Source organism: Branchiostoma lanceolatum, chromosome 2 (genome assembly GCF_035083965.1).
Source record: "Branchiostoma lanceolatum isolate klBraLanc5 chromosome 2, klBraLanc5.hap2, whole genome shotgun sequence".
Taxonomy (NCBI): Eukaryota; Metazoa; Chordata; class Leptocardii; order Amphioxiformes; family Branchiostomatidae; genus Branchiostoma; species Branchiostoma lanceolatum.
This window is the reverse complement of record NC_089723.1, coordinates 28,618,157-28,645,316: the sequence shown is the minus strand read 5'-3', so window position 1 is coordinate 28,645,316 and position 27,160 is coordinate 28,618,157. Positions and strand designations below refer to the sequence as shown.

At 41.3% G+C, this 27,160-nt stretch overlaps 1 protein-coding gene across 1 annotated transcript in view; it reads left to right on the top strand.

Annotated features, from left to right (window-relative positions):
* Positions 1-10,106: 10,106 nt before the first annotated feature.
* Positions 10,107-27,160, top strand: part of LOC136428415 (tRNA dimethylallyltransferase-like) — a 60,846-nt gene continuing 43,792 nt past the window's right edge. The window contains exons 1-6 of the mRNA XM_066417894.1: positions 10,107-10,275; positions 22,715-22,852; positions 23,441-23,539; positions 23,971-24,119; positions 24,570-24,712; positions 25,804-25,915. Coding sequence (XP_066273991.1) covers positions 10,135-10,275; positions 22,715-22,852; positions 23,441-23,539; positions 23,971-24,119; positions 24,570-24,712; positions 25,804-25,915 — 782 coding nt within the window. The 5' untranslated portion in view covers positions 10,107-10,134. The remainder of the gene's footprint in view (positions 10,276-22,714; positions 22,853-23,440; positions 23,540-23,970; positions 24,120-24,569; positions 24,713-25,803; positions 25,916-27,160) is intronic.

The following is a 27,160-nucleotide window of genomic DNA, read 5'->3' as shown; positions in this document are numbered from 1 at the left end:
TGTGAATGAGCCGCCTGTATGAATAGGTCGGGTTACTCTACAGTGTGCTAAAGGACCGAAGGTGTGTACCTGCCGAACAAAGGTCGAAATTTCAACGGGATCTTACTGGTTTTTACTGTCGGCAAACACAGGTCTGGTGATAGTGGGAAGATATATCGATCAATGTCCGGGGTAGGGACAGTTGGATAAACATGTAGACCGACACGTGTTCCAGTTTCACGTTGGGAGGACATTGTAGCAACGCATAGTGGTAGCAACTTTTGTATTGCCAGTTTGTGTTGCATCTCTGTGATACAGACGCCTATAATGGTGTAATGTCAACTAAATGTCACATTTATTTTGCAACAGTGTTTCCTTGACCCTAGTTGTGTTAGTGGTTTCTTGGTCGTAGGTATTCTTCGTAATTTATTATGTCAGTTCAAATCAGAGATACCCTACATCCGAGACAGGTCAGAAAGAACCGACTCTAGACATTTTGGGAATTGTTTAATTCAATTCCAACGTCCAACTTGTGCGAGGTAGTATTTTTCTAATCTCCAAGCAGATTTATTTGGCATGACAGTATCCAAAGGGCAAAAGCAGTATCTACTATAGTCTAGGTAGTATTTTTCCCAGTTCGATCAAGCGCTCTAGATCCTGTTTATTTCCTTCATCGTGTATTTTTTATGCGCTATTTTTGTTTCAAATGAAGCTCTTTCTAGTCATCAGATCTGTTTTGCATGGCTCTGTGTCAGAAAAAAAGGGACCGATTTGAGAACGTCTACTCTCTTCCCTACCAACATCTGCTTGATTTTTTAGTGCAAGATTAGTGCACAGGAAGTGGCCACAAAACGATATATATTTGCTCTGTCACGAACGATACGGGTTGCATGATTCCATATGCTCACGTTACAGACACCTCGCATATGGGTAATCTATACACCGTATAATTGTCAAACTCATGTGGGCTCCCAATATATCGCTGACAATTTCCTGTACTCTATTATTTAACAGTTGCTCGAACGTGTCCGTTTTTCTGTATGACACGAATGAAGAAATACACGTTATGCCCTAGCACAAGCAGCTTATAAATATTGGCATCCAACAGAGGAAACGTAATTAACATGATTTAAGATATGTCAAAGCGCCTTGATGGTAATTACAGACATACTGGTTTGATTCGTTCCGGCTTACAGAGCTACAGAGCTGAAGCTAGCCATAAATTCATGCACGACCGCAGCTAGGACTTACAGCATGCTGCGTCCCAGTCATACGGTATTACCGGCATTTTTACAGCAACTTGGGACAATCCACTGTGTCCGTTGGTCCATTTTTCTGGCTTGCTGGAAACAATCCCTTTTTGGGTTCCTCTTCTACCAGTATTTTTCAGCTCACAAATGATAAAGAAAGCTCGAAGTCTTCATGTTTGGCACCTATCTTGGGACACCGAGGTATCACTGTTCAAATGTCACAACACTCGGGACCGGTGCAGTGTACACATATGTATGGTTCAGTTGATTGTGCAGGACCCGGTGTTACGTAATCTGTCCGACGTGGCACCACCTTGGACAGCTGTACACTAGACATCGTATGATGCAACACGTCAGGTGGGCGTGGCTCGGATTTAAAGGTATCATCGCGTCAACGGTCACCAAAAGGAGGGGGCGTGGCCGTGTGTGTTTGTCTTTCTGGTTACACTTTGTACGAAGTCGATTGCTTGAACAAAGCATTTGAGTTTTGAGTAAGCAAAGGAGGTGCTTATGTTTACAGAAAAATTGGGACACTCACTCATTCGGAACTCCTCTATGACCAGCGTCCCTCATTCCCTCTTTCCATGCTCCGCTGATGCCCTACTACCCTGGTAACCATAGTGGAAAGTACCCGCTACCACATTTGTGATTGATAAGTACAATTATAAATAGCTGTAGTATTCTTCTTCACGAATTCTGTATTGTCTCCATAACTTGGTAGAATTTATTGGGGTCAAACCTAATAAATACCAGGATATAAAAACAATTGTTGTAACATGAAGTGGCGTTCAAACCACCTAGTTTCACGGTTTGAAAAAATTTACAGTCTTTTCTCAGAAGTATGTGTTACCAGACCGTCCCATGAGGGACAGGGTAGGGCCGACAGTCAGCAGGGGCCCGGACGTACGGGATGACACGGCCGACAATGGAAAGATGGGATCGCCGCGGGAGGCCGAGTACCGTGGGATCACCCTGGTCGACAGCACATTAATTCAATAGCCTGGGAAAAATGCTAGCAACGGTCTTCGTTTGAACATCTTTAGAGTCAATTAGACAAACGGTTGTTGTAAAAAGGAAATGGGCATGGATGGATGGAAACATACCAAAATAGCAAAAAAATTATACGAAATGTCATGTCATGTCGAGCTTCTTACCGAATAAAATCATCATCATTACAGGTAATACAGAGGTAAAAGTATAGCAGTTTACTTCTACTTTCTGTAGTAGAAGGCGTTTCAAATCGTATACGATTGAACTCTACTATGGTGATGGACTATTATTAGGCCATTTTCCTAAGTGTATAGCCACTAAGCATACTTAGCAGAATGGTATGACAATGTCCATCATCATACTAGAGTTCAATCGTTCACGTGTTGGAAGCTCCTTGTTAGACTACTGCAAAAAGTACAAGTATACTCTGCTCCATAAAGCTGCTCGTATTTGAGTACGAGTATAATTTGTAGAGTTGTGTTTCAAACTTAAGCTTAGAAACAGCATCAGTGCGACGTTAACAGGACTTACAAATGTCATGTATCTTAATACTGTATGTATCCAGGCATGGAGATTGATCCAGGTATGTATCCATGTTGTTTCGGATGTCCGAACGGGCGACGAGGTCAGTCAGTGGTGTCACTTTCTTGTCTTCTCAGCGTCCTCAAATTCTTGTGTAATCCCCAGGGGTTTACCCAGTTCAGGCCAGTTCTCTGCAATGTCCAGAATCTAGGTCAGAGCTTGAGTGTGCTGAGTGTGCGCTAAATCTCCAAGCAGATGTAGGATCCGGCTTGTCTTTCATGTATTGTGTGTGTTCTTGCTACAAAATCATGGGTAAAATCAGAGGAGGATATGTCAGATAATGACCCCCCTTCAAACTATGCTCGGAGAGTACATGATGATGACTGGGGTTCATCTTTGTTTGGTTTAGCGAGAATTCGTCACTACGAGCATAAGTGCCGTATTCGGTGATTTTGCATTCGGAAGATTCCAGAAAAAGAAGATGCTAGAAGGTGAAGGAATCCTTTCCGGGTGGCCTTACACAACCCTACCGAGGTCACAAAGGGGTCAGCGACCTGTCAGACACTGCGGGTGTGAATCCCTGGTCTTCCCTAATCCTGTCTCCTAGCTTCCATCAGGCGTTTCTACGGGGGAATGGATCGTGGAATTTGGAGTTTGCGGGGCTGGCATCCAGGCTAGGAATTTGGCAAAAAGGGGAATGATTCGCCAGGCTGTGTCAGTCCGCGGGAAGGGTACGGGAATGGTCCTATGGTGGTCAAACTCCCCTGGCAAAATTATTCTCCCAACAGTCAGCTGGTAGAGACTTCCTGTCTTCAATCTTTGGCCATCTTTGCTTGCTACTGCTGGCGTTTCGAGATTGCCATTTTTGACTTGTACTGTTTTCAAAACGCCATAAGCAGGGGAGTGATCAACGTCTGAGTGTTGGACCTTGGTTGGTCAGAAACAATCATCTCCACGGCACTAGGCTCAACAACCCCGCAGAGAGAGGCGACAATCTACATCTACTAGATCTAGAGCCCCGACCGAGTGACATACTGGAAAGCTAGACAAGTACAACCGTATGCCACAGCCAGTATCGCACGAGGACCACTAACGTAATACATGCCTATCAGACATACTATTTCAGCTGCTGACTCCCTCACCGACCATGACCTTTGCCTTTTGACGACATAACACTTGCTAATTTTAAACCACATCGCCACGGCACGAGTCTACCCGACCTCTTGGGTCAAAGCCCAGCCACATTCCACGAGTCCCGAGCGTTGTTCGCCGTCTGGTTTAGGGTGAACTTTCCCACCCGATCCGGGGAAACCCGGGGGAACCCCTACTATACGGGATGACGAAATCACTTCAGGAGCTAGTAATTCTTCAAAACGTAGCCCATATAACGGTAAACCAAAGTTCATAGAACCCAACTCTCCTTGCTTTACTGTATTGCAAAACAAAGAATAAACATTATATGCTCGTACTGGAATGTCATATGATACTGTATGTATAATAATAAAGCCTGGTGTAAAACATTGCAATAATTGGGACTCGTCATGTACAAATCGTCGCTGTGCCGAGCATTGTGTTTCATGATCTTTCATGTCCTAAAACTTGATATGAAGCGACAAAGTCTTGCTATAGAAATTACGTTCAGAAATTGTTCAGTATTGGAAAGAGTGACGCTTTATTCTACCTCGAAGCCTTCTAGATCTATACAAACTATGCATACAATGTTATGATTGTTACTTCTGTGTGTTCAACACTTGTTTGAGTGAGCATTGAACAACCCACCCTTCCCAGAAGCGCTAATTACCAAATCCGTGTCCGCCGGTTTTTGAAACCCAAAGATAGATCTTCTACTCTACTCTACTCTACTCTACTCTACTCTACTCTACTCTACTCTACTAGTATTCAGCCACTGAAAGGGCACCCCTCGGAAGATCAAAGTCTAGCGCCGGTCGGGTGACATTGGCCCCTCAGCGAACGCCCGGTGTCGCCAATTATAGCCCCATTCCCAGACGTCTGGGGATCACCGGGTCGTGACCTTCGTAAGACCTGACAGAAGGTCAAAGAGATTTGCCCCACCTCTAGGAAAGTGACGAGCAAAGGGGATATACATACCTAGAATTTTGTTGAGGAACACTTAGTGATATTCATATGCCAAACAAATATGCATTATTTGATTTCTATATATATAAAATTATAAGTGCATTTTCCAACCCCATCTCCATTGCACTTGAATGAATGGTAAAACATGGCAGCCTGGCGCTGAAGTACGTTTCCCATTACAATCTTTGCGTGTTAAAAACACATCAAAATTCATAACAACGATACTAGTTAGCACTATATATAAGATATAGGCTAATGCTACTAATACTACTAGAGGAGTGGTCGCGATTTTGGAGGGAGGCAGATTGACGGCCCCTCCTCTCCCCCTCTGCTTGGAGAATAAATACAACATCGCTGCTCAAAAACTTATGTACAGCGTGTTTGTATTATGTGGGGTGGGCGCCACAAGAAAATGTGCTGAAAAGATTTACTGGCTACTGGCTCAATGCCACATCTAGAGCAGGTGTTTTCCCGCCTGCCCGGGGGAAGGTCACACCTGTACAGCTGTAGGGCACACCTGATTACACCCCAGGTGCAGTGAACTGTGTCAGACAGTCTTGTCACATCGTGTTTGGGAACACAAAATGGATCACAATGGAGGGCGGGGCGCAACCGTCAGGCCACGGGCAGAGTGAACAGGAGTGCCGGTACCCGAGGGCACGTGATGAGTCATTCATGATTTGCCCTCCTGAGGACATGATGCCAGGTAGCTGTAAAACACTGATATCCAAGCAGATGTCGGGGGCACAATCGTTACGTTTTTCTAGGAGTCTGTTTACGTAACAAATGGCCTCCCAATCTCCCAAACGGGCTGCTAGGAAACGTAACGATATTGCCTCCCAACATCTGCTTTGAGATCAAGTTGAAATACACAGTCCGTTCAGTACATCTGCCACATTTGCTTGAAATTCGAAATCTGTGTGTAGATTTCAAGCAGATATTATGAGCTGCGTTTTCACTTTTTCCCCTTGTAGCGAGGTCTTCGTTTCTTTTTGCATCGTTTGCTTGATATTTAACCTTTTACTCCTAGCGTTTAGCTTGTGGCTCAAGTTGGCCAAAGTATTTTTCTATTATAATGAATTTGAAATTTAAGAGAAAAAAAAACGCGAAAAAGAGTTTTTCAGTTGCATTTCAGGCGCAGCTTTGCAATGAGTGATAATCTCCAAGCAGATCTAATGGTTTGCCAAGATCGTATCCAACAGGCAGAAGACGTTTTTATTGCAATAAAAACTTCTTCTGCCAGTTGGATACGATCTTCGCAACCATTAGATCTGCTTGGAGATTATTGAATGACACACCGCAAGTTGCAAGTAAAAAACATACCAAGGAGGTCATTTCGGATGGTGACGTAAAGCCGACGGCCCAGTGTATGAGGGAGCTTCATGAATTAGCCTCAAGCGTCAAACCTCTGCACGTAAAAAAACCCAACACACTTCAATGATCGAGAAGAGTAGGGGTGAACCGGTAATCTCCAAGCAGATCTCCACGGTGTTAAAATCGAACAAGCTAGCCAGAGAAGCTCCAGTCAGCCAGGGAAGTTGTCAGGCACCGTCGGTTGCTATAGAAAACTTCTTCTGCCAGTTGGATACGGTCTTTGCAACCGTATCCAACTGGCAGAAGGAGTTTTTATAGCAACCGACGGTGCCTGACAACTTCCCTGGCTGACTGGGTCACTTGGGTCTGCTTGGAGACTATGAACCGGTGTGCTTGGCCAAAAATGCGAGCCGTAGCGAAGCAGCATTGCACTACCACTAGCTACTTGAAAAAGCATCATGCTTCACCTCAAATGCCTTGAAACGAAAACGAAGGGAGGTTATAACCTCCTTGCATATTCCGGCACTCCGCTCTCACGACTTCTTGGTATAGTCTTTCTTTGTTGTCCTACCAAGTTCTAAGATGGAGAACGGAAGTCTAGGGAGTAAGGGACCGACACGTGTGAATCTATAGACACATTCTTTCACATGAAGACGAAGCGAAGTTTCTTAGAAAGGGAAGTATCAGGTTCCTTTTGAGCAACTGACTCTCACAAGGAAATTGTTTCTGAAACAAGTTTCCTGGGAAACCGTCGATGCAAAGTTAACTTGACGCTAACACTGTTATGCGTTAAAACATGTAAAATCATATTGGTTGTGATTCTAACAGATACTTATACCGATTCAGCTAATCGATCTGTGTACTGAGTAAAATATCTACCCCACAACTAATGACTTACCTGACAACTTGTAGCGTTTTGTAGTAATGAAATGAACAATTTTGACTGAACTTGATGCCTTTTTACGTTTCGCTAAATTTCAAAGCAGATGTAAGGATTCAGTGTTTTACGCTTGACAGCAGGCCTGGCTTGACAGTACGTCTTTCTCAGTCGTGCTCTAGCCGGCCCGTAGTCCGTACATCTGTTTGGAGATTACCTTTTATGTTAAATGATAACGTTTCCCATCCAATGACTGATTCCTGAATGAGAGCAACGTTAGTCAGTGTACTACCGTACGTGTCCACTGTCAAAGGGGCATCGCTATAACCTCCTTGGTGATATGCAATAGTGTCATGTACTGATAAGAATTGGTGGTCCAAATTTTCTCACACTTTTCAGTTTTCACTTCCTGAAACCACTTTCAGCTTGGGTGGCCAGGCCAAACATTGCTAAGTGATATATTGCTGATATAAACTAATGTTGTGATCGTGTCAATTACAGAACAACCAACAGACGTGTTTGTGTTTCACTTGTAAACATCTTCGTGGTGCGATCTACTGATGAGACAGAGGAAATGGGGAATCTCGCTCAATCACGTGTACCGTCAGTTGTTGGAATTTTCCCATCAGGGCGCGCCGGCGGTATTTGGGGAATCTCCAAGCAGATGCAGAATGGTACCTCCCGGCGAAGAGCGGACAAGTAGAGAGCCGTATACAAAATGCCACAAAACATGCATGAACACTAATTCGGACCCTACGCATCAAGAGATGTATTTCAGCCTTGGTCATGTCACCAGTTGTCATAACAAACGATCATTACAGGCAACCGCAAACAAATATTTGGATCTCGTAGTAAAGTAGTTTTTTTCGAGTCGGATTGCCATTCAGAATAAAGAAGGGCAATTATAATCTGATACAAGAAAATATCATGACGATCCGTCAGCCTCTTCTTGAGTTATTCCCTTTCAATTTTTGAAACAAAATCGGCTCCTGCAGTTCCAAAAAAGCCGCTAGGTGGCCCTACACAACTTACTCTCCCTCCCTACCACTAAAAAATCATAACCATAGCATGTCCAGAACGCGAGATACCAAACCCGGAAGTTCCTCTGCAGTACCATAGCAAGCAGGTAGGGGGCCAAAAAGCTAATCATTTTGAGGTCTCGGTCTCAAGAAGACCTACCCACATACCAAGTATGAAGACAATCTATCCAGGCATTGTAGAGTTATACTCTTTACAGACGGACGGACACACACACGAACGTTGTGCAAAACATAACCTTCTCGGCGAAGGTAATAATCCGTCTTCAAAGTTGCTTGATCTAAACGTTTGGTCCACCATCACGACAAGCGTCATGGCCCTATAGAAAATTTGATGGCGAATCTTACGTTAATATTTGTGTTTCCTTCCCTTTATATAAAAGACAATATGATGATGCATCGAGACAACGCCAATTTCCACTTCAAATCACAAGGGCGTCCTTGCTCCAGTCTCATTTGACCCAATGGCAATTTGAACCAAGGTTTATATATGACCCAATCACAATCACATAAGACCCGATCATAATTATGCATGACCCAATCTCAATTATGTCTGACCCAATCATAATCATGTTAGACCTAACCAAGCATACCAATTTCCCCTTTACGTTACTGGTACATCATCCCCGTGGCATTCCTGTGAATCCCAAATAGCTAATTCAAGGAATTGAGCAACATTTGATACCCACCATGACCCATGATGTAACATCCCCATATCGCGGCCTCGCTACATTTAGCCCGGTATTTTTAGCCGTCATTCATTGATTTATGTTGATCGTATGGTTATAGATCTATAGCTAATGGACCTTGAAAAAATTCCAAGGAAATATTTCGTGGCACTCATTCCAGGAAAGCCACGTTCCCTTTTCAGAACCTCATCATGATACCTTCCGACATACAAGTAGTATAAAATGTCATACAGAGGTCATTTGGTGTCCTTGGTGTAACGCTGATGTAATGTGCGCTGTCATATACGTGTAACATGTTGTAACATTTTGGCGCTGTCACAGACGTGTGACCGCAATATGAAATGGTTTTGGTGCGGATCCAACATAGAAAAACTACTCTGCAAGCACTTACTCACATACAGCAAATATACACCGTCATCAACTTATATGACCCATATTAAAGGTGCCCTAAGCGATTTTAGGGGGTAAAACTGGAAGTATTCTGCATAAGGCAATCTGTTTGAAATTTTACGTTACCATATTAGCATACTTGCATCATTATTTTTTACTTTGGGCGTTTGAAAGAGCGCAGAAACAAGCCGCAAAAGGAGTATCATTTTTATCTAACGTTATACGGGGTGTTAACTTAATGACAAGTCAGCACAGGTTCTTTTCTGACGTAAAACAAGAACAGTTTTAGCCCAGTCTATAGACAGACGGTCTATCTGAGAGATTCCATGACGTGTACTGAAGTCCAAGGACACGTACTGCAAAGTCAAGGGCGGTTTCGGGTCACGGATAGATCCAGTCAAAACAGGTGCACGACATATGCGCATGCCTTAGGATCAGATAAGGTTATATGTAATGAATATGGTTATGTAATGCTATAATTACATAATATCCTTCTTTCAGACTTGTCACAGTCCATGCTCAATGTCGAAGGCAGGTTTCTTTCTAACACCATCCCTCAGTTTGAAATCTGGCGCAAACTTGATGATAAAAATAGTTCGATTTGAACAAGGAGGTTTTAGATTAAAAACTCCTTGATTTGAACAACTTGATTTGAAGCATCCTCGTCCACCAGGACCTTTCCGCTCTACGTTACATCGCTCGCGGAAAAGGCCTTTTCCGCGAGCGATGTAACGTAGAGCGGAAAGGTCCTGGTGGACGAGGATGATTTGAAGTTGATAAGTTGAGTGAAAACTCACGGGAGACATCATGTGAAAAAAAGAAATAGGCTGGAAATAGTTTCAATATTTCATTGTTATTTTGTACTGCTAGGATTTAAACAACTTAAATCGTGAAAGTAAGAGTGCCAGACCAGGCGACGACAAGTGAAAGTGAAAACGGAGGGCTGTTCATGCGCAGGCGCTCCATCATCATCGGACAAAAATCACAAAATGGCGGCCAGTGTCCGCAAAGTCGCGACTCGCCTGCCCGTCGTAGTGATTCTTGGAGCTACCGGCGCCGGGAAATCTAAACTGGCCATAGACATTGGAACTAGGATGAACGGAGAAATCATCAGTGCAGATTCCATGCAGGTACGAGGTTTATCAGTGGAGAAAATGATATTATTATATGTCATGTGATGTACGCGATGGGGAGGGGGGCGTGCACGTGCTCATCACGAAAAAGATTGTTTCTTTGTTCTCCGAGTCGAATAATGACTTGAACTTGGATCTGTTGTGTCACTTGTGTGCTTCTATTCTTAATGAATTTTGTTGGAGGTTCGCAGATGTAGGAGCTGGGTTTTCTCCTTGCATTTGCAAGATATGTAAGTGGTTTGTAGCTAGGATCTTTCTAAAGTCTGTGTTGCACTAAATATATGCTCCATGTGTAAAATTTTCCTTGTGGCAAAATGAAAAAGAAATAGAAATTGTGATAACATATATAACTGTTATATACATGGGGAACTCACAGCATGTATGTTACTTATATGTTGCTAGAATTTCTCCCATAACCGTAAGCTGCCTTAGACCAAGGAGGTTAAATATACATGTATATTTAACCTCCTTGCTTAGACAAAGCAAGGAGGTGGACAAAGCATAGACTAGTCTAACATAATTTCAGAAGACTGAACATCCGGTCAGTTATACATTAAGATTGAGGCTAAGCCTGTCAATAAAGAATTTTTCGTGCTATTAACAGGCTAAGGCTGTTTTCCCCTACTACCTGTCAAAAAGGATTTTTCCCAGCTATTGACAGGCTAAGCCTGCGCCTGTCAATAAGAAAATATTTTTTGCTATTGACAGACAGTTCCTGTGAATAAAATATAACCTTAATCCTAACATTCATATAACTCTAACGCTGAGCATGATTGTGTAAAATGGAAACGTTACAAAAATTAAAATTTTTCCACCATTGACAGGATGTTCCTGTGAATAACACATAAAATTCATTAACCCATACCCTAATAGCTGCTAACCTTTATCATAACCCTAAACCCTATAGACTAGTACTGGACCTGCAACACATTGGCGACCTCGCTGTGACTGGGCAAATTGACAGAGTTTCATCGAAAAAAAACAAATCTCTTGACGCTTTGTGTGTTTTGTCGTCATTTTAGGGAAACTTGCAAGTTTTGCATGATATTCCCATTATAAAGGATAACACAAATCTAATTTAGAACACAGCGAGGGCGCTAACGTATCGCGAGTCCAGTGAGATAGGGGTTTAACCCCGATCCTGTAAAATGGTACAAAATTAGACTTATTGACATAAGAATAATTAGTTATTGAATATTCAACAAAACGCTCACTCACTCACTCATGACCCATGACCTCAGTGGTCGTAGAAATGAATGTTAAAAAGAAAACAACAAAAATTGCCTCTACCTTCACGGCTTCACCAGGCCTTACCAGCTGAGCCATAAATGACTGCTTCCTTTATCGAGAACAGTGATCCAAAGGAATATGTACATAGCCTGTCAATAAGACTTCATTTTGCATTATTGACAAGTAACAGCCAATCAATAGCCATTGCCACTAGATCTGAAATAATGTTTTCTTAGTGTGAAAACAACCAAGAAGAAATATTTTTGTGAAGTCTTGCAAACTTCTCTTTTATGTTGCAAAATAGATACTAAAATATTTGCCATGTGCTGATAGGCAACTTTGCTGTTCAACTTCAACTTGGGTTTACCCCCAGATACCCCGTCATGGGCAAAGTGGGTGTGGGTTGTGGGGGTGTGAGTAGGCCCATGCTAAGGCCCACTTTACACCCAGCTTTTCGCGACAGCAGCGATACTTCAACTGTCGGAACGCTGCTGTCGCGACGTCTTTAGACACACCGCCCAGAAATCTGGCAGGATACCCGCGGCACTGGGTAGTGGGTAGATTGCGGTAGTGACCTAACCCGACCCATTGTGACCTTTCACATAACGCATGGAATCAAAATGTTTTTCTCTATGTATCTCATACGCATCTCATCCAACATGAGGCAATGAGCAAGGCTAGCATGCAGGAGATGACTGAGATACCAGGAGATGTTGTTGAGATGTCGCCCAACTAGAATCTGTCGCCAGTACCGCTGTCGCTAGTACCGCTGTCGTGAAAAGCTGGGTGTAAAGTGGGCCTTAGGTGGGCAGGCCTCCAGACTGGCCTGGAAAGTCTCAACTGTGGGGGACAACATTACATGGCATTCCACTAAGGAATTGTATTTGGAAAAAATGAACATCTATATGTGTCTGTATGGGCGTACATGGTCTGGTGGCTTCCCTGAGTGCGCCCATGGGCAGGTTTTACCACTGTTAGACCAAGTTATTCATTTACTACTTCAGAATGCTTAGCCTCTACCAGGCTCCGCGCGATCGCTGGGAAAATAGTAGAAATCGGCAAATAGAGTGAATACCCCTGGCATACTATTCACTCTATTTGCCGATTTCTACTATTTTCCCAGCGATCGCGTGGAGCCTGGTAGAGGCTACAGAATGCTGTCGCCAGGAGGATATGGATAGAATAAGTCTCGTTTCAAAGCTCAACTTCTGAAACAGAAGAATTTAGCATACATGTAATTGATGAGTAATGGAATTAGACAATGGCATTTCAGAATTTAAGTTTCTGAATTTTCTGTAATTGAATTTCTTTATTCATGTTGGGTATGTCACTCAGATTTGTTCCATGAAGAGAATTTTTCAATGTATTTATCAATGGACTTAGAAAAGCCACATAACAAATTTACAAAGCTTTGTTCACTGCTGTGTACACTAGTAGTAGTTCCGCCTACATTTTGCCAACAAAAATGACCTTTGATCTTCCTTTGTCCTTCACCCCACAAACATGCCCTTCACCCTAGAATATGCCTGTAACTGGTTGGATACACCAAAAAAGCAGTTACTGGTTGGATACAGTTAAATTCAGTTATTTTTGTAGATTATTCTTTCAGTCTATTCATTGTGCAAATAGGTAGATACAGATACAGGAAAATAAACGAATGTTTCGGTTTTTAGAAACTGTAGTGTAAATGGTAGTTAAACCCCTTATATCGATATACTCTTATATTACTGTAATTACTCCTTATCCTAAAATCATTGCAAAGAATAAATTAAATTTGCTTTTTGTGTATCTATACTGTAGTATAGTTGCAGAAGACCTTATGAAAGTCCCTGTACTTTTGTTGTGTCGATAAAGTACTCAAAGTAAAGCTGATAATTGTTATTTTTGCAGCACATTTCCAAGCAAGGGTTGAAAATTACATTTAAAGACAGAGGCCACACCCCACTTGTAGATACAGTTTATCTTACATGATTAGATAACGATGCCCTAATGGGCCCTAGTGATTACCAAAGGGATAATCCTCTTTCCTGGAGGGGATTAACCAGTGTTAGCATGGTAGATTATCTTAGCACCATCTCGCCAAGCTGATCCCCTACAGTTATTATATTATGAATGGTCACCTAATAGGAAACAATGAGGTAGATAATCCCCATCGTTTGAGGTTCTCAGTGGGAGACAAGCCAGGAATGAAATAATAGATCTGTGTTTTCCTGTTTCGTGAGGTATAATGTTTAAATGATAACTTCAATAATTTTGTTTTAAATCCATGCCCGATTGTGAAATTCAAGCAAACAAAGACTATGCAACTTGCGAATCTTGGTATACTAATGTTTGAGGTGGAAATAGGAATATACATATTATATATTTCATAATAGAAATGGAAGTAGATACAACCACTATTCTGAATTTTGAAATCAACCAATGCTGATTATACATTTTGTATTTACAATTCATGTAATGTCCAAGCAGTACAATCTAGCCTATGGGCTGCCAACAAGCTTTATATTCCTTTTGTAGACTCCTTCTACTACTACTGCTGAAGCTACAGACTGCATACTAGTAGTACAGTCCTATTGTTTGGTTTGAGTTCTTTCTATGTACAGATTCATTAAAACACTAATCAGTAGTAATTGATGCAAGAAAGGTTTATTTCATATATCTTCACACTTTGGAAATGAGCTTGCAGTAACCCTATTGTTACTACCCTGATGGTTTTGTATCTGTGTGAGTCAGAATTATCCACCCCACACCCAGAATAGAATAGTCTGATGAAATATGTATCATCAGTTTTTACAGCACACAATAGGTAACAGATCTGGAGCTTTAATCAGGTGTGAGTAAGTGGTGTTAGTACTGGAGCCGTCATGATGGGGTGATATAACAGGCATTCATCACTCATTATGGTGTCGTTAGGTAATTACACTGTCTATGTACCCTTCAAGCAGACGTTCGGCTCAGGCTGGTTAAGATATAGGGCTTGGCGACATAAAGAAAACGGGACAAATTATAAAGCCAAACAAAAAGGCCAAGAAATATGAAAAAAACAGCCAGAGACGATCCTCTGCTTGGAGAGTAAATAAGAAGTAGACTGCCCTATATGTAGCCTGATTAAATTATGCTTATAAAGTTATAGCAGCCCTCCCAACTTCAGTTGGCCCCCTTAAGTTATAGCAGGGTGCGAAATACCTGGTTGCACGTTGCACAGTGCAACAAGATTTCGGTTGGTGCAAGTTAATTCCAAACCCAGGTAGCGCAGTGTGCAACCTTATATTTTGAGCCAAAGATTTCAATCGGAGCCTTGGAAGCTCACAAAAACACAGTGTCACTCTCATAAAATTCTGTAAATCTTCAATTGAAATAAAGAAATCAACATTTTTTCGTTTTAAACCATCCAAAACCCTTCATAGATCGTGGAATTTGAGCTGAAAAAGACAAAAACACACTGCCCTCAGCTAAACAAGATGTTGTTAGGTCAATGGGAACACAATACTATCTGATATATATTTTGAAATGTTAGTAGTATTATACGCTACATACGAGCTTGATTTGAAGAAATCGGTGAATGTTGCTGGAGCAACCTGAAATTTGGATGTGCAACCTAGCATTTGCCCTTGGTTTCAACAAGGGCAACCTGGCTCAAAAAAGTATTTCGCACCCTGGTTATAGCAATGGATAGTGGTGTTTGCATTACACAGACTACTTAATTTAAAGGCTGCATAATACTATCTACATTAGTCAGCATCCATTGGTAATAGACCGTACAGATTCAGACTATTGTAACATTAACTAATTAAGATATGGCTAGAAATGTGAGACAAAACTCGAAAAGTTGCTTGGTTATGCAAATCAGGATACGACAATCATGGATGAACTTGTGATAGTCACAGTGTGAAAAGTAAGCCTATATATTGTGCAACTCCAGACGCTTATAGAAAGATGTGTAAGGATGGGAGTTTGTGGTAGAACTGGTCATAAGAACTATCGAATCCTGAAAACCTTTCCCTGATGTATTCCCTGACCAATACAAACTTGTTATTACTGAGTGAATCAATTGATGTGACCAATCATGAGTCAGGTAGCTGGCACCAGTGTTTGCACCAGTTACTCACCTATTGTTTGTTTTTTTGGGAGTTGGTCCTTTTCTAGATTTTCTGTTCAGAATTGAGGCATCACCTAAAATGCGTGTCATTTCAACAGTTGATGAATTTTTAATCATGCATACTTTACGTCATATGAGTATATCAAGAAGAGGATGAGTAATAATGATGATTTGTTCTAAATATGGGATTTGTGATTTCTTGTATACATTGTATCTAAATATGTATTAAAAATATTGATGTTGGCATGATTCATATGAACATCTAGTCTAGCGATGAATAGTCTAGGGGGATGGCCAAATTCTAACTGAACATGACCATTTTTGGACATTACAGTGTATGTTTGTTTTCACATGTCTGCTTGTGCATGTTTGAAAGCTCTAAGGACTCTTCAAGGGAAAATGATGCTGAAAAGAACAGATGTTTATAATGAGGGTGCCTCTTTGGTTGTTTCTATTTCTTTATAATTTATAGGTAAGAATGATGAAATGGGTTTAAGTGTTAACACCTGAGGCCCCATATACTGAAACCTATGCTCTCCAAGCAGAGGTTTAGCTCTGAGTCTGACATCTTTTTATGTATTTTGTTTTTTTGCCTTTGTCAGGGTTTCTTTTTTTTTAGTTTGGCTGGCTGACAAAGAGAAACTGACAAAACATCAAAAGAGAAAGAAAGCCTGATGAAAAGACCTGGAAATAAATATAAAGACATCTAAAACAAGCAGGAGCCTAACCTCTTGTAGAGTACTAAATCTACAACATAAATAATGTTAAAATTTTGCAAAAGACATGGCAGTGTGTGGCTGTTACTAGAACAGTGAGTTTTTTTGAGGCTGACTGCCAGTAACCCTATTTAGCAATGTATGAGTTTTGCCTATTGCAGGTATAATTTGTCTGGTAGTGATACAAGTAATTAAAACCTGTTTACTCAGTTACACAGTAGGATTGGGGTCAGTGTTTCATGCATGTTTTGGAGGCTTTTACACCTCTTTCTATATCTAGTGGTCTATGTCTTTGTCTCTTCCCCTTTTCAAGAGTAAAAAAAGTACTAACCTCCATTAACATTAACCCGCCAGGTTACATAAATCCACCACATTAAAAAACAGCGGGTAAGAGAGATCTCTAGTGCGGCACTCATAAGGTTTAGAACTTTATATATGCAAGAGTGTACTGAATTATTATATTTGGGGGTGTCGGGTTGGGAATCTGTTTGGGCGTATCTTTTCAGGGTGACGGAATTATGTGCCCTGGTGGAATTATTGTAGTAGATGTTAGACTAAGTTCATACTAAATGCTTAAAAAACACACATAGACTGATTCTGATCCTACATCTGCTTGGAGATTAGGTAAGGTAGAATTTTACACATCAAATAAATACTGGAATAGGCAGTAGGGTGAAGGTTTGGAATAGATTCCATCACTGCATGTGTCCAGAGAAAAGTATTCAAAATGTTGACTAGACTGATAAATGTACTAATGCATATTTGTATTATGTGGAGTGTCCATATAAGTATGGTCATTCTAATTGACCCTTGCCCCTCCCACCTGTTACTGTTATGTCACTATTTATTTTAGTATGGGTCGTGTGTCACTTGTGGACATAAGAAAACTGCTGACACTGGTCTTATGATGTATTCCAGCTTTAAGACCCCGTTCATAATTGTACATGTAATACTGGTATGTCTTTTATAAACTTCATAAGAGCTACTGGAGTAAAATAAGTTCGGTAAAGCAGTCATCCTCAACAGAGGTGAATTGTGTTTTTTGTAAAACTTTTTCATCTAGAAATGGATACAATCCTTTACAGGACTAAGCAGATATAAGGATCCCACACATTTTCAGTGTTTTATGCCTGTTTTTGTCTAGTATCGCCTCCTCCAATGCAGTATAGTACTAGAAATTTAGAAAAGAGTACTAAATGTTACAAGGCAGGCGTGAAACACTAAAAATAAGCAGGATGCCTTCATTGTACTTCTGCGTTGGTCACCTCAATTTCATAGATAAGAGCATGGGTCCATCCTGTGTTAGTGGATCAAACCTATATCAGTGACTGAGTCCAGTCTTAATAGCTTGAACTTAACAACAGTTTGAATTATTTTCAAACACTATCTCTGTATATACATATACACATATACATATAGGGCTCGAAATAGTGGGTGCATGTGCACCCAAAATTGGAGCTGTGCAGTTTATTTTTGACAGTGGGTGCACCAGTGCACCTAGATATTTTTGTAGGCTATAGGGTAAAGTAAAAGGCACAGAATTTCGAGCCTTGTACATGTGTACATATGAAACATATACCACAGTTGGACATGTAAAACCAGCTGCATGTTATCTGACATCACACACTCTAGATCCTGTACATCCTGACTGGCCCAACCAGCTACTGAACAACTGTCATAACACATGCTTCCCAGGGAAGGGGATCCTAACAAAGGGGCATTCATATGTATGTACATGTATGTATGTATGTCAGGACCCCAAATACAAAATGTACAACGACCATATTCAGGTTTGTAAAGACAACAGCTGTGTAGGTATTCTGATGTCTACCTGCACAAAACCTGCACTGGTCCTTGATAAAACAATGCCAGTGGCTTGAGGAGTAGGTTGATAGGGCCGGTAATGGTCCCAAAATGCCTTGAATTCTTGACAGAAGGCCAGCATCCTGTTACAGTATGTATGGCAAATTATTTAATAGGATGGTACTACCAGGAACATTTTTGGATGAGCTACCAGTGACACTTGCCTTGATGGGAAAGAGAATAAGTGGTACAGAAAAATATTTTTAGAGCCCTATGTATATGTCACAGTAGAGATGGCGATTCAGGACAATCGGCGATTGTCCTAGGACAGATCGCGATCGCTGTTTGTCCTAGGACAGACTGTGATCGCGATCTGTCCTAGGACAATCGCCGATTCTACTAGTAGAGATTGCGATCGCGATCTGTCCTAGGACAAACGGCGATTCTACTTGGACAAGTTTGCGATCGCGATCTGTCCTAGGACAATCGCTGATTCTACTAGTAGAGATTGCGATCGCAATCTGTCCTAGGACAAACGGCGATTCTACTTGCCTGGACAAATTCTGACTAGATGGAAATACTTTAGAAAATAGAATGAATCATTGCACAACATTTCAATCAGGTTTAGCATACTACCTACATTTCATAATTATCAACTATTTTAGGTGAATTACTTCATATTTTATAATGGATGAATGAGTATGTTTTCTGATAAAGTAATTTCTGATAAAGTTGAGTGAAAAAATTTTGATAATGTGTGAAAGATGTCAGTTGGAAGAAGGTGATCCAACAATGTTTCAGTATGCAAATTTTGAGGTGTCAAGATATTACTCACAGTTTCACACCTATTGAATTCACAACCATAGGAGAACAATAACAATTGTAAAGTGTTAAAACAGGTGTCAAAATATCAATCTCAGAATGGATTATACAAGATATTGCTGTTTCCTTTATTAGTATATCTTAGCATCATTAAGTTTGGATCGCCGTTTGTCCTAGGACAGATTGCGATCGCAATCTCTACTAGTAGGATCGGCGATTGTCCTAGGACAGATCGCGATCGCAGTCTGTCCTAGGACAAACGGCGATCGCGATCTGTCCTAGGACAATCGCCGATTGTCCTGAATCGCCATCTCTACTGTGACATATGTATGTGCTGTGGTGTGTTGAGTATCTATTACTACTATAATTAGTTAAGTTATCATTCTGAAACTGAATAAAGGTTCCCACAGAATTCTGACTAGATAAAGGTTGGGAAGTATTGGAAGATTTGAAGTACAATGGAAGAAGCCTTTGATGTGGATGAAAAAGGACAAGTTTGGACATGATGCTTCCTCTTTAATAGGTTGAGCAGATGCGTGACTAAAAGGTCCTTAAGTGTCTATCTGTTGCTGAGAGTGACTATGTTGTTTCAGGTGTGGCCTACTGTGTTTCTGTACCTTGATTGACAGTTGAGGAACAGATGAGGCAGTTGTTGGGGGATTCTGCAGCAGCACATCTTCTTGAGGGTGTGAAAGGGTTTTTGAGGATCTAGCTAAGCAAGATTTTTCTGACTTCCTTGATCCTTTATATCCTTTTTTAGGAGGATTTCAGTGTTCGGTTGTCAATAGGTTCCTGTAAAGGTTTTGTCTGTGAATATGAGCAGTATTTTTGTATTGATTGAATTCATTGTTCCTGCCTGCCCTTTTTCGCAAGGTGTAGGGAAGGTTCAAGGTTCAAGGTAGGGAAACTATTTTGGTGAAGCTTTTAGTACATTCAATTTCATGTAATTTGTAGTGAGTTCCTTTTTTTTTATTCAACCTAATTCATAGGCGGCACTTCTGGAAGTAGCAAAATTTTTTGTGGAGACCCCCATGCAGGCCCCTACAGGTTGCAAGAACACCCCATCACACTCCTACCAGGCCTGCAATGCACTTGCTTTTTTGATGACTTGGCAATATTGAAGTCCCACCTGATACCTTTGAACAGGTGTTTCAACCTTTCCTGATTAATGATAGCATATTATAACTTGTATATTATGGAATAGATCTTATAGTTTTTAGGATAGTTTATGGAATTATGGTCATTTCAAGAGGAATATTATAGAAGAAAGAGATAGTTACCCCACAAAATCTATCATGATTCTACTTGTTGGTATCCTATGTGGTAAATTGAATAAACAGGAAAAGGATTTTCTTCTCTGATACCTTTATCTGATGATTATGCACATAAATTTGCATCTGATAATAGGTGGTTTAACAAAGAGAGCTTCTCAGAGGGATGATGACAGGGATAGATTACCTTGAGGAATATGCCTGGACATATATGGACATGTGAAGCCTGAAGCTCAGTGGCAAGTGTGAGATCTCACAACAGATGTAAAGTTAGGGGCAGGGTGCAACAGTGGTGTGTCTCCCGTGTGGTCGGTCGGTCGTGGGAGGGTTGGAGATATCTCCGACTTCTTTTACAGCCGCATTCCTCATCCTTGTATGGAAGAAATGGAAGACTGGTGGATGTGGAAGTGTTGTGTGGAATTCTGTTGTACAGTTTAGTGTGATTTTTGAAGGAATGCTTGTAACTATCTGTTTTCCACTGTGGCCCAGAGTGTGGTCAGGCAAAGTACAGTCACTCTTTGGGTAAAAATGTAGCAACCAGGACCTGATACTGATACAGTACTGAGGGAATGTCCCCAAATTTGGACATATACTGTATACTGGAGGGAACCCCTACTCATATGAACAACAGGTGTGGTGAGAAAATTTGATTTCAAATGGTTATAAAACTTAAGTGTTGCCTTCTTAGTGTGTTTTTTTCCAGATAAAACTTTTCTCCCACTTCATGTTTTGTTGTCAGAAACAATATTTATTGTGAGCTTTCAAAAAAGTCACAACATGAAGAATGTTTATGGTGTTATATCTACTTTTAAAAATCTTTTCTGCTGAATTGACACTATTCTATACTCTTAGCAATGGTAATAAAGTAGTAATACCTTCAAATGAATAAAGGTACAATGGGAAAATCTACAGAAAGTAAATAAACAAGTGTCAAAAGGCAGACAACAAGACAAAGAATGTCTTAAAGCAGTAAGCCTTAACCTTGACTTCCTTTGCCTTTTATGCTACAAGGTTAACCTAGGAAACGCTCATGGTCAAAGATTGTTCCTTTTAGCAAGTTGCAGCCCAAAGGCACATAGCGACATACGACCAAAGTGCGACTTTGACCTTCCGTGGTCCCAGATGTTTTCTTATCTGGGGGTGTCGATCACCATGTTAATACTTTCCTGCCGTAAAAGGAATTTTCGTGAGTTGTGTGTAGTTTCCTGTACTTTGGAGAAAACAGCTGGTCAACAGTGGGTTCTGAACATCTGTGGACACTTTTGTTCTGGGACAGACCTTACATGTACATCTACATGGAACCTCTACATAGCTTTTTACCTTCTCCCTGCTACCTTACTCCCAAACCTAGACAAATTTGGTGTCAGAAGAGTACACTAGCAGGGGCAATGTTAATTGTAGTCTGGACCAAGATAGATTTTTGTAGGTTCTTATGCTGTAGATCTTATTTGGAATGGTTGTAAAAGTGATACAGTGAAATTTTCTAAGACTATATTGACCACTTATAATGGACTTAGAGAAAAGGGTCACTGTGGTCTCCATAGACCTTGGGTCAATAGGAAAGATAATCTGAGGAACAGAAAAAGTCATGCCGCAATGGCCAGGTTGTCTGGTCCATGTTTCAATGTCCTCTATATTTAAAAATGCAGTCAAACATGATACAATTTTCTTGTCATGTGGTTATGACAGATTCTTTCCTGTCACAAGACAGCCTACTTTTGTGCAACACATCTAACTCACAGTCCAAAGTACAACAAACCCTAAATTTGTAGACACACTTGAGTGAGGCACAGTAACTTGGAACACTTGACCCTGAAGCGCCCCCTACAGGATGTTCCCCAGGCTGGTACTGCAGTGTTTGCTCAGGGATTTCCCATTTGTTGTTCCACATAAGTCATCCCAAACATACTGCACCAGGGCAAATTCCTTCCTTCCTTCTTGGAACTGGGCAAGAAGGAAATCCTTCTCTTGCTGTTGATAAGTAGTCAAGTAGTATGAGTAGTTCTTGTTTTTTGCACTTCCTTATACAGTTATAGTCTGTCAACTTCTTACCTTTTGAACAATTTTGTATAGATATGTAGTAGATCTAGTATCCAGTAGTAGATTAAATCATGACTGGAAAAACAATAACAACCAAAAAAACAAACAAATTGATAATGCATATAAGAGGCATATAATAATGTATGTCATGACCACATCTGAAAATTCTCTTATTTCTTTATTGTAGAAAATGATGAATAAACTCTTTAGATATTCTTCATCTTCCTAGATGTACATGTATTGAAATAGAAAGAGAAGGAGGGAGGAAGTAGGGATTGACCTACATCAACATAAACATAAACACCAAATACAACAGTACAGCAAACATAACATTTGGACAAGTGCTCTTGGATTGTGCAGGAAGTGACCACAGTGCCACATAATGTCTGCTGGTATGTAGAATTCCATCATCCTACATTGTCTGTAATCTTATACCTGTTGTTTTTCTCTGTCAGGTGTACAAGGGACTAGACATCATCACTAACAAAGTAACAGAGGAGGAGCAGCGGGCGTGTGTGCATCACGTGTTAGACGTCGTTAGTCCGCTACGTCGCTTTACCGTGGTGGACTTCAGAAACAGAGCACTTCCCATCATATCCTTGTCTTATGTTAGTCATTTTTCTGTTTGTTTGTTTGTATTGCATACCCGGTAAACCACATCAAGGCGTAACACACCAGGTTTGTACTGAAGAGTATCCAGACAGATTTATATGATCCACACACACCAGGAAGGACCCCTACTCTTATCGATAAGTGTGTTGGGTTCTTTAACATGCTTGAGATGTGGCTCTTCTCAGACACGGGACCTCCATTTAACGTCTTATCTGAGAGACGTCCCTAACCGAAGCTAGGTACTCATTTTCACGGGACAAATCAGGGAACCCCGGATTCGAACCCGGTATCTCGGGGTTCTAGGAGCAAACACCCTGCCACTATGCCACCGCGACGCCATCATACCACTACCCTTCAACTGTTTCAGTGTATATCATCCCAACTTTCTATTTCAAGTATGGGATTACCTACTAAACTTCATTTAGTTGAAATGAAAGAAAAAAACCTCAAGAAGAAAAAAAAAGTTAACCTTTATAAATAATAGAAGAAAAAGAAGATATTTACCTTTATAAACAATAGAAGAAAAGATGACATGGATGTTGAATTGTTGCTGACCTTGACCTTCTCACCTTGAAGACATCCTGGATAGACAAAGACTGCCTATCATCGTCGGAGGAACCAACTATTACATAGAGTCTCTGCTGTGGAAGGTGCTTATCAGCCCACCGGTAGGTCATGTGCCATGCTCGTATTAATTATAGAGAGGCCGATGCTCACCCTACGTTCGTAATTATCGGCTGTCTCACATGCATTAAACCAGAGGACATGGTTTGGCTCAAACTTTTGATAAGTTTATAAGAGGAAAATCTGGAACAATATTATTTATAAGTGCAGCAACAGCTCAATCTAAATACATACATCATTAGATAAGGCATCTGAACATGTCAGATTCATCAAAACGTGTCAGTGTGTTCTTCATCTGTTGCCATGGAAACATTTGTGTTCTCCATCTGTTGCCATGGAAACATTTGCCAGTGTGTTCTCCATCTGTTGCCATGGCAACATCTGGCAGTGTGCTCTCTATCTATTGCCATGGAAACATGTGACTGTTCTCCATCTGTTACCAATCAAAACCTTCATCTGTTGCCATGGAAACCAGGAGGATCAGGAGGAGAGCAGCCTCCTGTTTGACCGTGAGGATGCTGCAGATGAGATGATGATGGATGCAGACCTCCACTCCCAGCTGGCAGCGGTGGACCCTGCCATGGCTGCACGGCTCCACCCTAACGACAGGAGGAAAGTGGCCAGGTGAGGGAACGTGAGGTATCCAAAATTCATTTTATTTGAACATCACTAAGAGTAACGTCCTTAAGGAAAACTGTGAATAACATGAGGGTGAACATCAAGGATAGACTAAGAGAGAAGATTGTTAGACTGCTTTACCAAAACTGTATGATATTCAGCCACTACTACTGTGCAACATACTCTTTAAAAAAAGGGCTGAAAACAAATGACAAAAACAACAATACCAGAAGTTGACCTAAACTTTTGTGTCGACAACTGCAAGCATCGTCAATATCCTACTCTTCTAGCTTCTCTATCATTGTGATGACTCTGAAACATGTTGCTGAGCAGAAGATGAACGTGTTCAAACTGTCGTCAAGAATTCAGCAACTGTCAATCAACAAAGCAGTGTATGGGAATGAAAAAAATCAAGCCAAAAATAGTGGGATTGATTTCCTCTTGTTCTGCCTGTAGGAGTCTGCAGGTGTTTCAGCAGACAGGTGTTCCCCACAGCACCCTTCTGCAGGAACAGTCCATGCAGGAGGGGGGAGGGCCTCTCGGCGGGCCCCTCAGATACACCAACACCTGCATCCTTTACCTCTCTTGCCAACAGCAAGGTCAGTCCTTTTTTGGGTCTTTCTAAACAAAAAAATAACTTTAAGGTTCCGGGTCGGAGTTCAATTGTGACGGGGGGGGGGGGGGGGGGGGGGTGGGTCATGACCCGGTAATCTGCCGGAAGTGCGTGGTCGTCACCCTGATTTCTGCCCGAGATTGCTTGGTGATGGTTTTAGCTGTGTATGAATATTTTGAATCTTCTGAAAAGCCCGTGAGTTGTAGTATTTTTGGGCGCGGTGCAGTTGGTTCGCTATCGAAGCCTTTTTTGTATTAGTCCGCGGGAACGGTGATGCGGTTTTCTCGCCTTATGACCCAAATAGCATCGTTTTTAATGCATTTTCACCGAATTTGCATCATCGGAGATTGCGAAAAAGTTATCACATGACTTTTTTATTTTTTTCATTTTTCAGAGACACCATTTACTAAGCTTTCTCAGCATATATGCCGTGACCCCAGGAAAACTCGTTTTTTCCGAGCAGGTTCGATCAAAAAAGTGTAAAAAAATGATAATTTTCGGATGCCAAATTTACATTTTACTCTGGTTTCTACCCAAAATAAAGGGACAACGGACAATACCGATAAATACATCGGAAAACAGCAGAAAACCGCTTTTCGACCATGTGATTACATTTTCCGTCCTACTTTTCTCGGCGGAATTGTAGCCCGTCGACCTGAGGGTGTCGGCCTACATACGAAATCGCCAAAAAACTCCGGTCCGAGACCTTAAGATATATTATTTAGTTTAATCAGGGATGTCTCTATGGCTCAACAGAAAGCAGCCTCACAGTTGAGCTCCTGGTTCCTATTGCTGTAGTTGGTAACTTGGAGACCCCAGTTCAAGTCCTGGGTTCAGGACATCTCATTTGGGGCTGCACTGTCTTTCGGAATGGACATTAATGTCATGGTTGTCCCGTGTTCGAGGAGGTGCCTCGAGCACGTTAAAGGGGAAGGGCTACCAACCCCTCCCTGTAAAAATATACCCTGTTACAGAAACAGCAATGAAACTTGCTGACCTACGTGCCAATAGGCACTAAAAGGTGAACAATTTTGTGTAATCAAAGTACTTATATACAACTCTGACTGTTATTTGCAGTTTTAGACGAGCGCCTTGACAAGCGCGTGGACACCATGATGGAACGAGGCTTGCTGGAGGAGCTCTCTCATTTCCATGCGGAATACAACAAGGAGATAGTTGATGCAAACAGGTAGGACTCCCCTATTTCTGGATGAAATAGTCCAACTTTATTACTACCTCTGGGAAGGAGGTTCACCTCTAACATGGGTATTGTTTTTGGTTGTGTATTTGTGTGTTTGCACCTATTACTCAAGATCCTTTCAATGCCTTTGTATGGATTTTGTAGTTATTGAGGACCTGAAGAAATCTGGCTATTTTGCGCCCCCTAGCAGCTTTGTCAGGTACTGCAGCATTTCAGGCCCTCCCTCCTGATAGTGTGGTGTAGTCAGCTGGTCTGCCTGGTGAGGTCAATGACCTCAAGTTGGGACACCCTGGTGGCCCGGGATTTGTTATAGCTCATGATAAGGCTAGGGCTATGACATTAAGAAATTCCCCAAAACTCTAGATATTTCATGGAGGTATGAGATCTTCGTGTTTTGGTATTAGAGTACTCAAATGTTATTTTCTTAACAGCATCCATTTATTGTTTATTTTGAATGGTTGCATGAGACAGGTGATCACAAACATTCTAGGCTAGGCTGCAATATGCTTTCTTGACCCTGGGGTGAAGGCTGCAGTTTTTAGAATTAACAGATCAACCTACCATCTTTGCAGTGCAAATGTACATAGATTATGTGCGGTCAAATCTGCACGGTTGACCACCTCTTTTTGGTGGACCTTAGATTAGATTTTCCCATCGACACAAGCATTAAGCTTACGTAAGAATTCTGTCTGTTGTCAACTATTTTGTTTGTTTGAACCTTTGTTTATTCATTTCTCCAGTTCCCTTGAGTAGTCATTATAGAGTGTAGGTTTGACTGCATGTCAATGAAGGTGTATGTTGATAACATTTATCAAAGCTTTGCCCTATGCACCTAGTACACTATACAGAAAGACTTTTCCGATACAGATCCTCTCTGTTTACGTTGTTCCCCGAATTTTGTACAATGAGAATAACGTATGCACTTTTCAGGGGCCAGTTGACTTGTAACGTACATACATCATTGTAACAGTGCCAATAACACTTGCTACTTCTGGCTGTCTGTCTGACACATGATGTTTGCCTGCGTGTGGCCTTCCTCCTGCCCTAACCAACAAAACTGCTTCAGTACAAGTGTCATTAGCACAATGAGTCCACTACTTGGCAGCTCACTTCCCCCGCCCCAGACTACATTCAGACTGCTGGGAAAAACACACACTGCACGGAAAAATCAATTCTCAGTCTTCAATTATACTATGGGAGGGGTGGGAAAGTCGTAATAACGGGCATTGTAAA